The sequence below is a fragment of the Coregonus clupeaformis genome, chromosome 24 (genome assembly GCF_020615455.1).
Source record: "Coregonus clupeaformis isolate EN_2021a chromosome 24, ASM2061545v1, whole genome shotgun sequence".
In the NCBI taxonomy this organism is placed as follows: domain Eukaryota; kingdom Metazoa; phylum Chordata; class Actinopteri; order Salmoniformes; family Salmonidae; genus Coregonus; species Coregonus clupeaformis.
The window spans coordinates 35,244,139-35,258,953 of NC_059215.1; the positions used below are offsets into that span (position 1 = coordinate 35,244,139).

At 45.7% G+C, this 14,815-nt stretch overlaps 1 protein-coding gene across 7 annotated transcripts in view; it reads right to left on the reverse strand.

The window, feature by feature from the left end:
• Window positions 1-14,815, reverse strand: part of LOC121538244 (agrin-like) — a 298,699-nt gene that overhangs the window by 165,950 nt on the left and 117,934 nt on the right. For 5 of the 7 annotated variants that reach the window (XM_045207164.1, XM_045207161.1, XM_045207160.1 and 2 more), the window contains one exon: window positions 8,000-8,038. In XM_045207164.1, coding sequence (XP_045063099.1) covers window positions 8,000-8,038 — 39 coding nt within the window. Of the gene's footprint in view, window positions 1-7,999; window positions 8,039-11,968; window positions 14,135-14,815 lie in introns of those variants that run through there. The other 2 variants (XM_045207165.1, XM_045207162.1) reach the window with 1 other exon arrangement.

Below are 14,815 nucleotides of genomic sequence, written 5' to 3' on the forward strand. Positions count from 1 at the left end.
GGCTTGGTGCGGGGAGCAGGAACAGGCTGGACCAGGCTGACGACGCGCACCACAGGCTTGGTGCGGGGAGCAGGGACGGGCCAAACCGGGCTGACGAAGCGCACCACTGGCTTGGTGCGGGGAGCAGGAACAGGCCGGACCGGGCTGATGCGCGCACCACAGGCTTGGTGCGAGGGGTAGGAACATGCCGGACCGGGCTGGCGACGCGCACCACAGGCTTGGTGCGAGGGACAGGAACATGCCGGACCGGGCTGGCGACGCGCACCACAGCCTCGGTGCGAGGGACAGGAACAAGCCGGACCGTACTGGGGACACACACCACTGGCCCTACGCGGGGATAAGGAACGGGCCGGACCGGACTGGCAACACACCCCAGTACCTCTCGCCGTGCCTCTACATTCTCCTTCCCCCTGGTGTCCAGTAACTCCCGTAACCTGGCGGCCTCCTCTGCCAACCCTCTGAACCACTCTATCCCGTACTCCTGCTGCCCCGTCGTCCACGGCGTGAGCCCCCCCCTAAAAAAATTCTGGGCTTGTCTCTCCCCCGTGGACCAGGCCTCCATGGTTCTCGCCCAACTCTCACTCCACTGCTCCCAATTCCAACCTCTCTCCTCATCACGCTGCTTGACCCAGTCGTGGTGGTATCTTCTGTCACGATCGTCTTGAGAAGAAGCGGGCCAAGGCGCAGCGTGATATGCGTACATATTTATTTCAGTGTACACACAACGAACAAAACAACAAACGATACGAAACGTGAAGTCCTACGGTTCCACAAACCATACGGAACAAGATCCCACAAACACTGTGGAAAAAACAGGCTACCTAAATATGGTTCCCAATCAGAGACAACAAGCAACAGCTGATTCACGTTGCCTCTGATTGAGAACCACACCGGCCAACATAGAAACAACCGAACTAGAAAATCACCCTAGCAGACAACACACATAGAAACCACACACCCTGGCTCAACATAACAGAGTCCCAGAGCCAGGGCGTGACAGTTCTCCAGGAGTCGCATGGACGCGCTGGCATACAAAACAGCCCCTATTTGTTCCCTTTCAATTTGAGAATCCAAGGTATATCATTGAAAGAAAAAAACGGAATATTTTATTTTTTACAAAAAACAGGTGTGGAGAAAGAAAGGTTTATAGAAAAGAAAAAACACCATCTCAGCTCCTCTTTCCCTCAAAACATCCTTGCTCTCTCATTTTCTCTCTTTTATATTTTCGCTCTCTCCCTCTCGTATTCTCTTGCTCTCTTATTTCCTCTCTTTCCCCATGGCTCTCGTTTCCTTCCTTGCGATAGGAAGCCTCCTAGCACCTTAATACTCATTAAAACCAAGGCAGACGGAGCAGTATCAGCATGCAATATGTTTCACGCACAAGCTATTTGAAAGGGAATCAGTGTTGTTTTTTTCATAGTGAAAGCAGAGAAGAGATACAGGCAGGCATGCTGAAAAGCATACATCAGTATCCCCCAGAGGGACAGTGTGTAGGCCTATGGGGGACTGCGGGTGTGTCTCCATTGTCACAGAGCTGGCCAGTGTAAATGGTGTCAGTGGCACGTTGGCTGGGAGCCTTGCATGTTGTAATTGTGTGCAGTGGTGCGGGGCACATATATCAAACAAGCCAATCAAAGGAGAAAGAGGTCGGGTTGACTATACAAATTAGATGTATTGACCACAAATGGTGTTTGTGTGTTTGTGTGTGATGTATGTTCGTCAGTTGCAATGTACACACACACCTCAACTCATATATAGACTTGAGATACAGTAACCACAGAAGAAGATGCGACAAGCTGACTTCGCTTGGTAAACAATCTCTTTCCTTAGTTTGCGTGAGAGTGTGTGTCTCTGGGTTACTACTCAGACTAGGATGGGCAGTCTGCATTTTGGGATTAGGGGAGAGATTTATGGTTTCCTGGAGTCTGGCTGTCTCACCCTCTCCATCATCCATGCAGTGCTACAGGCTCCTCTGAGAGACCATTTGAATACAACTGCCAGGCTGTTTGGCCTTAGTGTAGCAGTGTGCTGGTCTGTCTCCCTCTCTCTCACACACAAACACTGGTGAGAGGCCATCTGACTTATAAATGTGTGTGTGTGTCCATCCTTTACCGGTGTGGTAAAAGTCAAAGTAAACACAGAACTCTTCAGGTTAGACAGAGGTGAAAAGTCCAAGGATGACAAGCCTATAAACTCCCAACTGATCACAATAAAAGGCAAACTTATCCAATAAAAATGTACTTATTCGTATGTAATGAAAATCTACGCACTCGTTCTAAGAGCGGATACGATTGGAACAGATGCGATGTAAAATGCTTCATTAGGTTCAATTTTCTATAAAGAAAACATTTATTGGGGAAGACCGTAATTACAGAATTTTGTAATGCGATATATTTACTACTTGTTAAAAAGTAAATGGCGAAAGCGGTAAGCCATGTCTATTTCCTCACATAACGAGTCACAATTAAATTATAATAAAACCTGTCCATCACTTCCCCCCAGCTTAAGTCTAACAATGAGTCACTAAATGAATTCATTGAATAATTCACTGAGTTAATGAGTGTAAATGAAGGACATGCCGATTCAATGGGACAGAACAGCCTCTCTCTGAACCACACACAAAGAACATAAGAGTAATTTATAGAAATATGAGCCATTTCACGCACTAATTGCAATGAGTATAGGACAATGATGGGGACGTCGACCCGCGCGTCCCACAAACCCTCGGTCTACTATTAGACTATTGGGAGTAATATCGGCTCCCTTTAATGGCCAATTCATTAATTAGCTAGAAGAAATTCATCCCGTAGCTGAATTTCTCACCAATATATCCCCCTATTTCAAAGACAGCATGCAGTCGATTTATCACATCCCTCTTTTCTGTGCATGGTCGTAATTATGAGAAATAACACTAGAAGAGAGCAGTCTTATCTGCCATGGATTTAGAGTGTTCCAAACAATTCAAAGCTGAATCTATCTAGATTCTACAGAATGTTCGCAGATATACACTGAACAAAAACATAAACGCAACATGTAAAGTGTTGGTCCTATGAGCTGAAATAAAAAAATCCCAGAAATGTTCCATACGCACAAAAAGCTTATTTCTTATTTATACAACCGCAGATCACGTGTAACCACGCCAGCCCAGGACCTCCACATCCGGCTTCTTCACCTGCGGGATCGTCTGAGGGTGGGTGGGGGGGCTGCTGAGGAGTATTTCTGTCTGTAATAAAGCCCTTTTGTGGAGAAAAACTATTTCTGATTGGCTGGGCCTGGCTCCCAGTGGGTGGGCCTATACCCTCCAAGGCCCACCCATGGCTGCACCAGTCATGTGAAATCCATAGATTAGGGCCTAATGAATTTATTTAAATTGACTGATTTCCTTTATATGAACTGTAGCTCAGTAAAATCTTTGAAATTGTTGCATGTTGCGTTTATATTCTTGTTCAGTACAGTTCCAATTATGAAGGGGCCTTAACCAGTACAATAATAGTCCTACATAACTACGAATAAGTAGTGCATAGAGTGGACAGTCGTAAAAGCTTTGATCACCAATCTGATTGGGAATGGGTCGACTTTGTGCGATATGAACTGTACAATAGGTCAAGTGACACCTGAGAAGCATAGCCTACTGCTGTTCTTTTGGACATTTCTATTGTGGATAATAGCTTCATGTATTTCAAACTTCAGCTATGACAGGGATATCAGGGATAGCCTAGCTGTCTGTTGTCCAGAGATCCAACCCCATCATTGTCAGGAGTTAATCTGCCCACTATCTGACATGCTACAACATACACCATACACTGACTGTTCGTGGTGGTTTCGCAAGGGCAAGTCAAGCTTGAGTGGACAATATTTCTGGGCATGTCAAATCGCCCCAGCCGTCAGCATTAACAATTACTCTGGCCAAGGAATCAGGAACAAATCAGCTCAGCGGTCAATCCCTGCCAGTCTACACGTGTTCCTTTTGACCCACATATTTTCTCCGGCTCTCCATTCTCCAGGCACAGATCAATACTCGGCGGCGCATCACACCTCTGCTCATCGAGGCTGTATGGGAGCCTTGTCAGACAGTCTGACGAGTGCAGACAGGCGGAATGTCAAAATGCACCCAATTTGTTTCTCCTGGTTGCCGCTTCCCGTCGAGCTCTGCGTGTGTACGGCGAGATGCTTATGCAAGCATCTGCTGACTCCACAAAAGTACAGAAGAGAGACAGACTTTCCTGGAGAGAAGTACAGAGTGCAGTTTTGGGTTTAGATGCGTCTGTATACTTTTGGAGGGCAACAAACTTTGCCCTGATAACGTCAAGGCAAAAAACACGAGCCTAGAGCTAGCCTGCGCTGCTGCTTCTCGTCGAGGGCTAGGAATGACAAGCCAGTCTCGTTTCTCACAGAGCAAAATGCCAATCCGTGAGAGAGAGGAGCGTTTACAGTCCTGGTACCTTTGATATATTGATATGAGCCCATCCTCAGCCCCACCTCCCCCAAAAAAAAGATTAGGTAGATTTTTGATTTAATTAAGATAAGCGACTAGTCATAATTAATTCTGCCTCTCTTTCTGAGTGAGGCGTACTGTAAAGAACACAGGGAAAGCGTCGACTGAATAAATGACAGCCACTGTGTGAGACTGTGTTTTTCTCTTCAGTTTTTCATCGAAGTGGAGTTTGTGGAGAGTGGGGGGGATGGGAGTCTTTCAAAGCTGCTGCAGAGAAAGTTTTTGGCACATCTTTAAAGAGGAAGAAGTGTTCTGGGAAGAGTGTAAGTAAGCCCACAAGCACTTTCCCCTTCGTCGCAGAAACCCTCCCAGTCCTAGATCAAATCACTTTTCAATTCAAACATCTATTATGTCTTCTGGTACAGAGTATCCTCCGGGGGACACTTTCTGTGACAAACGCCAAATTGAAGGATTCACAGGCGGTTTATTCATTACAGCCAGGAGAGGAGGTGTGGGAGACAGCTAGCTACCACGGAGACAAACCCGACTGGAGGTAGGTAGCTCAGGTTTCCCATTTCGATCCTTGTTTTTGTCTTCGTGGCCCAATTTAGCCCAGATTTAACAATGTCTGGTCACCTAAGGCTGTGAGTAAAGCTCTCTCACTCACCTGTTAGTTATCACTTAACTTGAGAGTACATTGACTCTACTTAAATCTGACTGACAGGAGTGTCAAAACAAATGCCAGGACTGAACCAACTGGTGCTCTACCTGCTGGAGTCACACTGGCTCCTCGGAATTGATCGCCATACTATCAAATAGAATAGGGCAATTCCACGGTAACAGAATGATGCTTAGACTCAGATTTTTCACTTTAAAATATATGCCAAACAAAAACCAACGATTGCAAAGTTAAACAAACCATACAACTCTATGCACAAGGACGAATTTTAACAATTTCTACATAACATTTTACAAAAACACATTTACTTCAAGAACAGTTCAGATGCAAAATTTGGTAACACGATGACACAAACAGCACAAACTGTCATTCTGTTACCAAACTTTGCATCTGCACTGTTCTTCCAGTAAATATCCATATCCTATAATAGCCATTATAGCAATCGGACTGTGAAAGAGGAAACTTACATTATGTTTAATATGTAAATATTGCAATGACCAGGGGCAGAGAACCAGAGAGTTGGGTGTATAGAATATGCAAATTGCTCTCATTATAAACATTACATTGACAACATTGGCTAGCTAAAGGCCGCTAGCAATGCAATAGAACTGACCCCTCACCAAAGTCCAACCCGTGTTGTTCTACCTCGAACAACGGACTGAGACTTTGCTGTTGCTGGGTAAAACACTGTCACAGCAGTCTTATTATTGTCTGGAGATGACAGGCCATAATGACTGTGGACTGAGTGCAGAGACTGGCACTTTAAGGCGCAGCAGAGAGACTAATTAGAGGGTGCTTTGTGACTTTGTCACCTTTCGTCTGGTGATTAGCACTCATTTATTGGGTGGAATCTGCCGTCTAATTGTAGGTGGTTCGTGCCACAAATACTGTGCAAGTGCTCTCGACTCGTGTTGCAAAGACAGCAGATCATCAGTGTCTCCCTATAGGCTATCTAGTTCTGATCTGCCGATAAAAAAAAAACACTTCTATCCATCTCTCCTCGCTAACAAGAAGAAAGAATCTGCCCAAAAACAAGTTCAGAGACAAAGAGGATGTTTTAAAAGTCTGCAGATTCTTTAATATATCTCTCTGATTTTGGTTAATTAAGTATCTGGAAGTGTGTCCTTGGGACTGAGGACAAGTTCAGTAGAATAGCCCTCCTCTGTAGAACAGATTTGACTAATGGCTGAGCTATATAAGAGCCTTGGTAGGCTACTGGAGCATCTACCACCATGTCCCCACGGCACAACATTCAGCTAGTCATAGGAGTGGGGCTAGTGTATTTGGCCCACTAATCTCATCAGCAACTAAATGATCCGCAGAAACTTTGTCCCTCGGGGTTAACTGAAGACTGCAGATGGCTACTGCTGCTCTTTTATGTTTGCTTGGACCAAAAAACCAACCCTGTTCCGCTGACTGAGAGCCTACAAGACTATTGGAAATGTAATTAAGGGCCAGCAGCAGAGCCTTTTAAATGCTTGACTAGCGCAGAAACAAACTATGCCCTTCAGACAAGCCAAAACTTGAATCGCCACTGCGATCGATAAGAGCCACCATTCTTGGAGGGAAAATGGAGAGATGTACTGTATTGCCTCACTGACTGCACTCGGTTTCTCACCTGCACATACTTGACTTGGCTCGGTGACACTATTTATTTCAACAACAACAACAAAAAACAAAGACCTCTTCTCGTCAAGAGCGCAAATCATTTGTCTAAGCAATCTTGTGTCATTAAAAAGTAAACAGATATCTGCGGCGGATCGTGATGCCGTGTGATTGAACCTTTGGAGCACCTCACTTTGATTAAGGGAGTCGAAAAATCAAACCAGAGATGTCTCTCTCCTCTCCCCAGGTGTTAAGGTGAGGTGAAGTAGAGAAATGCTTCAATCAAGCTGCAGCGGCAGGTGCTGACCACGGACACCCATTTGGCATCGACAAAAGCCATTGTCGTGACTCGGCGAGACAATCATATTCATGGTCTAAAGCCGCTCTAAATTGATAAATTTGAACACAACAGCGCCCTTTCTCACAAACAGCTTTTGCAAATGTGCTGACCTATGAAGCGAGTGATTGAGCAATTATCGGACAGAGTCGCCAAGCCCCCAGAGGTGCCTTTTGTTCACAGCTTCAGTAGATATGGGCTCAGATCATTATCAGCATTCTGTCTGTTGTTTTTCTTACATGGCCAACCTTTGGCTTGGTAGCCCCACACACTGTGAAGATAAAACTACACCTCCCAGTGCTACCAGGAGTCCACCTCACCTGTTTGTCTGTCAGAAATACAGGGGCTACCAAACGGTGCTTCATGTGTTTGCTGCCATCATAAATATTCATGACCGAGCCAGAAACCAGCTGTTTCCTTCCAATTAAAGAGTGTGGAGAACCGCCATTTGCCAATAAATTGTTGCTGTTTAATTAATGGCTCTCGTAGCTCGCCCGCCAAACAACTGAAACAATAGCCCTGCACAGAGTACAGAGATTGCCATCTGTGGAATTAGGCCGGAAAGCGGGGCAGATAACAGGGCTGGGCATAGTGGAAAAACTGGAGACTCCGTGTATCCTTGGCCTACATCTGGCAACAGCTAAAGGGAGGTGAGGAGTGACGTTTTGAATGGGGAAGGAGGGAGGACTACTAGTATTACTGAATCATGAGGCTGGAGATGCTGTAGTCTAGTAGAAGGTACTGCACAGCTGTAACTGGGCTTAAAGGAGATGAGACCAATCAAGTTATCACTGATCACCCCACATCAATGGCCATATGGGAGAAAGGTGGAGGGGGTGATGCAAAGTAAAAGCATCAGGAATCAGAGAAGTCCTCTGTGAAGCCAAAACTATGTAGTCAGTCGGTGAAGGTAGGGTAGAGTGAGAATTCACAGAGGACTTACCGTCAGGAGGCTGGGCCGGCGTGAAGTGAACAGGTTTGTCTGGAGGAGATAAAAGAGAGAGAGAGAGAGAGTTAGAAATGGGTTTTTAGTTAAGGGGAGATTCAAGGACTTTCCCATGGGGTGAGCTCCAGTAATTGAGTTGCTCCAGCAAAAAACCAGAGAAGAAGATACTCCTCTGGTTTGGGTATATCAAACAGGTTTTAATAGAGTATCTGAGGGATGGAGAGGCCCAATAGAGCTAGCTCATCAGAATGAATAAATGTTCATGATAGACGTATTATTGTTGATGGACATTTACAATTTTAATGGTCCATTCAATTCGCAAACCACCCCTGACACCTCTAAAAGCATCCGATAATTGGCATTTTGTGAAAAACGTACTCAGGTTTTGTTTCATTATTATCTTAGCTACCACTTTCATGGACATTTTTTTTTTTTATATACCTCAAATAGGCTCATGATGAATGAAATATTCCTTTAAGAGGACTACACAGCAAAAATACAAAGAGAGCATTTCTTGAACACAGACATATGCATATGCATACATACACACACCTCTGATGAAGGGTAAAGTAAATGGGGGTTTGTGTGCGATGGGGCATTTCACCTCACTGTTATAGAAAATAATGAGCTACAATTCACACACAATGAACGTATCAGCAACAAAGTGGTCAACTTTAAACCGATGCATGACGCATCACCAACCAGTGTAAGTAGAGTAAGATGCTCTTGAATCTTTCAGTGCCCTAAATGCTCTTACAGCACCCGACCATAGCAAAGCGTCCAAGACCCCCAGTGTTCAGTGACTTATACCATCTACACTCTCACTCCAACTCGCCTTTCCAAAACACTGAGCAGCCCGTGCTCGCGTCAGGCCAGCCCGCCGCACCTTTCCCCTGTGTAGGCTGCATACCCGGGATAATGAGCAAGATAAAACCACATCACATCAATTACCCAGCTAACACATTTTCCGCCAGAGCTTCTCGCCTTCCGGGCAGTCCTCGCTCGAAGGCGTGAGGCGTCTTCGGCATCGCTCGCTACCTGACGACGGCATCACAGTCAACGGTTGCCAGTGCAGAGTTTAAATTTAGGCTCACTTAAAATTGCTTGTCAACAGCTGGGCTTGAGGGAGCCAGAGAGAGAGGATGAGGGGAGAGGAGAGGAGAGGGAGGGAGGGAGGGAGGGAGGGACACTGTGTTTGAGATGGTGAATAATGAAGTGTCTGTTGAACTGGTTTCCGAGGCAATCATGACAGTAACTGATTTCCATCCCGGGGACTTCAAAAACAGCATGACACAACAATAGCAGACAGACAGACACATGTACAAACACACACACACACACACACACACACACACACCTGCTCCCTTTCCTAAAATGCAAACACACTGCAGTATTTGCCATATGCTGTCTTGGAGCACATGACAGCAAATCTACAAAATCTCCAAAACGTTTGCCAAATGTAAATGTCTCCATCTCTGTCATAGTGAGAGGAGGAGATAAGGTCTCTACCACCATATATTCCTTTCCCATCTCCTTCTACTCTCCCTATACAACACTCATGTTTGTATGTGTATTCATGTGACTGAAACATCAAGAATGGGCAGGTCTAAAGCAGATCGATAAGGCTCTGCTCTGATGTGCGTGTCTGTGTATTAGGGTGTGTTGGGGTTTGTCTATGTGCATCAGTGTGTTTGTGTGTGTGTGTGTGTTTGTGCTCTTCTGTGTGCATCAGTGTGTGGTGTGTGTGCATGTGTGTGTGTTTTTTTCCTCCTCTCTAGTAGGCGACGCACTCCCCCACAGAGTTCCAGGAACCAGGCCACAGTGTGGAGAGGACAAGCTGTGTGTGGCCACGCTTCGCTCTGACCAAATGAGAATGGAAATTAACCTGAGGTCTGTGTCCTCTCCTTTCTCTCGCTCCATCTCCTCTCCAAACCAGTTTTCCATCCACACAGCAAGAGCTTTCCATGTTAATGGTGCTCCATTCACTTCATCATTTCTCTCTCCCTCTCTACTCTCTCGCTCTATTTCTCTCTCTAGTTTGTGAGGTGGATATGGAGTGCTCTAACTGAGTTTGTATTTAAATCTAATGGAATATGTCTGGATTAAATTGATTCAGTAACACGGAGGGGTTATAAATTAACTTACTTCGGAACGCCCCCGTCGATGAGACAAACAGAGAGAAAAGAGAGAGAGAGGGACAGAGAGAGAGAGAGGGAGGGGGACATTTTCAGAATTCTAAAGTGGTGCATTTTGGTTATTTTATTCAAGATCTAATGCAGTGGCATCCTTAGCCCCCGGGATGTGTCTCGTACGTGATTGAAAATCCTCCATCTGATAATAGCTTCGGAGTGGGCTAGCATGGGTCAGAATGAAGCCTTAAACAGACGTCAGACAGACAGACAGGCAGAGGCACAGAGAGGCAGACAGACAGATAAAAGGGACATTCACAGGGATGCTTTGATGCCCATATTCTACTTAAAGTGCATATTGTCATTTCCACACAGAGTTGACAGCTTGATACGATACGATATTATCACGATACTTAGGTGCTGATATGATATGTTTTGCAATTCTCACGACTCTATTTGTAATGCGATTCGATACTGCGATGTTATTGCGATTCAATGTTCCAAACATATTGCTCACTCCATGTCTGCTGCAAAGGGACAAGAGAGAGCCATGTTGGCTCACCATTTAAAAAGAAGATGGAGAACAAGCTATAGAAGGAGTTTTGGTGCAGGTACAGCTGACTAGAGACATATTGTCAAAAATAATATCCCAATATGTAACGGTATCAATTTTTCCCCATCACTACTATTTAGCCTCCATAATGCTAATTCACGTGGTGCAATGATGATTATTCTCTAAACAGTTTTAAACACCTTCAAAGTGAAAAAAATTGCGTGTTGATTAGGCTTGAACCTTCTGCACAGGCAACTCATCTGACACGGGACTCCAGTGCTAAGAAATACGTGACACTGAATAAAGCAGTGCTAACAAAAACAAACTTCAGGTACTGTGGTGGAACACCTATGTGGGTGTCAGGACACAATCGGGACTCTAGGGATACTGGGATGTTCCTATTCCCATCGCAAATATCAAATTAACATTCATTGATATAAAGCTTTGAACTACTGAAAACTGTGTCATTCAGGCAAAACATAAACCAGTTAAGCACTACTTTGAAGCGAGAGACAGATAGTCCCCATTATACAATTTACAGACAATATGTCACCCCCAAACACACTTGTGAAATGGCAAGTCTCTGCGTCGCACTCGCTCTCCAAAAGGTCACTCTCGTGTTGCCTAATGGTAATGTTGCTGCTCATCTACCAGCGAGCCACCAGGCGAAGCACAGACAGAAGCTTATGCACCATCATGCCATTTTCTATTCAGGCCGATAACCGCTCAAAGTGGGGACACTTTCCATGCCAAGATACTTTTCTATCGGCCAAGGGCATTTAATCTGGCTACTTTATCCCACAGTTCAAAGTAAATGCCAAGGCTTTAGGGGAGATAAAGGACTCAAAAGAAGGAAGCTGGGCCTGTGCGTTGAGGGAAAGCTGACTTTTAACGTCTGAGATATCCCCCCACTTCATCCAGCCCCAGCCTTTCATATAGCACCACCAGATGTCAAGTGGACCAGTCTTTCATATATTTTCTCAGCAGAGTAAAAGACTTAAGAGACTGTATGGTGTTTAATAGTCTATGTAAACTAAGCGACATCCTATCGACCCATTACTTTTCTTGTACCAAAAGCCATGCATGCATACTCTTCTGCATTTTCCCCGAGTATACATTCACATCTGGTAAGCAAATGCACTCACATAAAGCCTTCCCACTACTGACCATGACACACAAACACACATGGCTACAGGGTGACAAAGGGAGTACGTTGTATATGGGTGCGTGTGTATGTGTGTGTGTGTGTGTGTATGTGTGTAGTAATACTATTGGTGGACGTACAGTTGTTGAGGAAGAGCAGCACGGCTAAGCCCAACGTTGACGTGGCCAGCAGGATGAGGCATATGTTACAGGGGATCATAAAGTATCGCACCACCAGGGACACCTTGTGTTGGTACATCCGGTCCCGCTCCGGGGGCGGCGTGGGGTAATGGCAGCTGGTCATACTCCACTTCCGGAATCCCCCCGATGGGAAGGTACAGGTATCGGGGTGGGAGAAGAAGAACCCGAAGAACCAAGGAATAAAAATGACAGGAGAAATGAGAGAGGAGAGAATGATAGACTTGGTAATGGTTGGTAGATTCAGCCCTGAATCCAACTGTGTTCCGCCGTGGGGAGGGAGTCGCAGTTGCTTTCAGAAAGACGCGTTGAGAAGCTTTCAACGGTTTCCAGGCAACTCATTTTGGATAGTAATAACATCCATTTGTGTGAAGAGGACAGAGGGGTCTCGGCCTGTGCAGCTATAGGCCCCCAGCTGTCCATGCTACCTCCATTTTAATCCAAGTACTGGAAAGGAGATGACAACAGATTGGTGTGTACATATGTAGAGTGAGTATGAAAGTGTAAATGTGTGTGAATGCGCGTGCAAGTTCAAAAGGTGCCAAAGTTCCACAGTAACTCAACAGTAATTACAGTAAGAAGCCTCCTTGATCTCTTTGCAGCACTGGTCCACTGTTGCAAAACACACTGGTCTCCTTATTGCCCCAGGAGCCCTGACAACACAAGCCAGGCTCCGCCACACTACCACAGCATTCGTCAAGAGTAGCTCCTGGTGATTTGGCGGGGGAGCATCTTTCTTCAGCCTCCTGTGGCTGATAAACTGGGAGCTTGGGGCTAGAGCTCTGGCAGCTCTGGCACTCTGAAGACATTCATTAGCCTCCTTTTCTTTTCCTTTCAAAACGCTCCCAGGAAAACAACAACTGGCTCTTTGTTTTCACTTGGCTGCCCGCCGGCTTATTGTTCCTTATAGCTCCAATCAGGACCAAAATAAAGGCAACAGCAACACGGCAACGCGACTGTCTTCTCCGAGCACGGAGCACGAAGCTGCCCCCGTCGCTGCACACTTGTATCTAGCGTCAGCGTATTTAGCGGGGTGGCTAGTAAGCAGCTGGCCACCACTCGATTAACCATATGCTCTTAGGAGCGTGAAGGGGGTTATTTTTTTACACCCACTTCCTCGGTTCAAAACAGTGTGGGCCCCTTCCCCCTCGCCACCCGCATGTGGAGGCCACCCCTGGAGTCTGGAGAAAACAGGTCAGAATAAGTAGAGATGGGCGGAAAGTTGGAGAGGGGAACAATTTACGCCCCCAGCTCTATCCCTCAACATGAGTTGTCTTCTCCTCAGCTCTGTTCTGCCAGAGTCCGGCTATACAGAGAAGCGACAAACCTCAGCCGACACACAGACTAAAGAAAACCCACAAAGAAACGGAGCGAGAGGGGAAAAAAGAGGGGAAAAGTCTGTGCCAGATGAGAAATTAACAACAAGCCCTGAATACTTTTTCTCTTTCTTTCCTCGTGTTGTCCACCCCTGATGGCATATTCATCCAAAAACAAATCGCAAGGGGGTTCTTGTAACCGCCCTCTGTCCGAGAGTGTCAAGTTGGTTTTCTCCTTTTCAAAAAAGCAGTCGCTTATTCCCCCTTTTTCATTGAGAGTAGAAGCTGCTCAGTCGCTCATTTCACTCTCTCTGGCTCGGTCTCCTCTTTTCGCAAGAATCCACTCCTTCTGTCTGTTCCTGCTCCAGAGGCTACTCCCGGTTGCTTGTCCTGGACTCTGCTGCGGATGATCTCCTTCGAGTTACTCCTCCGAGGGACAGGGCCATTCACTGGCAGCCAAAACAACAACTTGGAGCTTTGCGTATTCACAGAGTATTCACAGCGCACACAATCCCCAGGCAGCAGGTAGTCCACTGTGTTAATTCACTCCGCTGCTCAGCCAGCCAAGCCCTAGTCAACGAGCGAGAGAGAGAGAGGTAGAGAGAGAGAGTAGCCAGCCAGCGAGCTGCAGATAGAGACAGCCAGAGCAGAGCAGGAGAGCGATAGAGTGAGAGAGCAAAGAGGAAGAACAGGCGAGCGGTGGCGCCTGACACTTAGTCCACCTCTTGCGTTTTACAACAGCGGCGGAGCGTGTTGTCTCCCGAGCAGCACTTCTCCCTGCCTGCTTCAGCCCCAAGGAAAAGACAGCGCAGACAGGAGAGGAGAGGGGGAGTGAAAGAGAGGGTCTGTCTCTAACAAAGAGGGGAGGGGGAGCGAGAGGGGGAGGGGGGAAGACAAGGGAAAATAAAAGCTTTTGGGAATACTTGGGTCATGGAGGCAGCAACAGTGCAAGAAAAAGAAAAAAAACTAAAGAGGGATTGGTCTCTTAAAGATGTCACCCACCTCCTTCTTAAATCTGAATCAGAAAGAAAACTACCCACTAAGGTCAGAATCAATCTAAAGGTTTATGATACACACACACAAACAACATTTAATGAGGTGAAAGCAGAAAAATAAACCATGGGTGAATCCAATCATATACATTTAGGTCAATCAAATATTGTCCAATTTGCAAATGCTACTGGCAACATGGTTCTGTAAAACCTATTTCTATATGCTACACATTAATAAGCCCATATTCAATTAAAATCATATTAAAACTGGGGATTTTTGTATTCCACGCTCACTTTCATGACACCGTGCCACATGTTTGTTCCACCTTCCCCCCATGTCAAATAAGAGAAGAATAACTCAAATAAATATTTTAATATTCAGCAGGGCTGGCGACTGATCTGAGGAGAAAAAATATGCACCTAATCCATAGCATGTAATTTTATGCGCTTTTTTAAAGAAATATATATTTTCTGTTCGGATA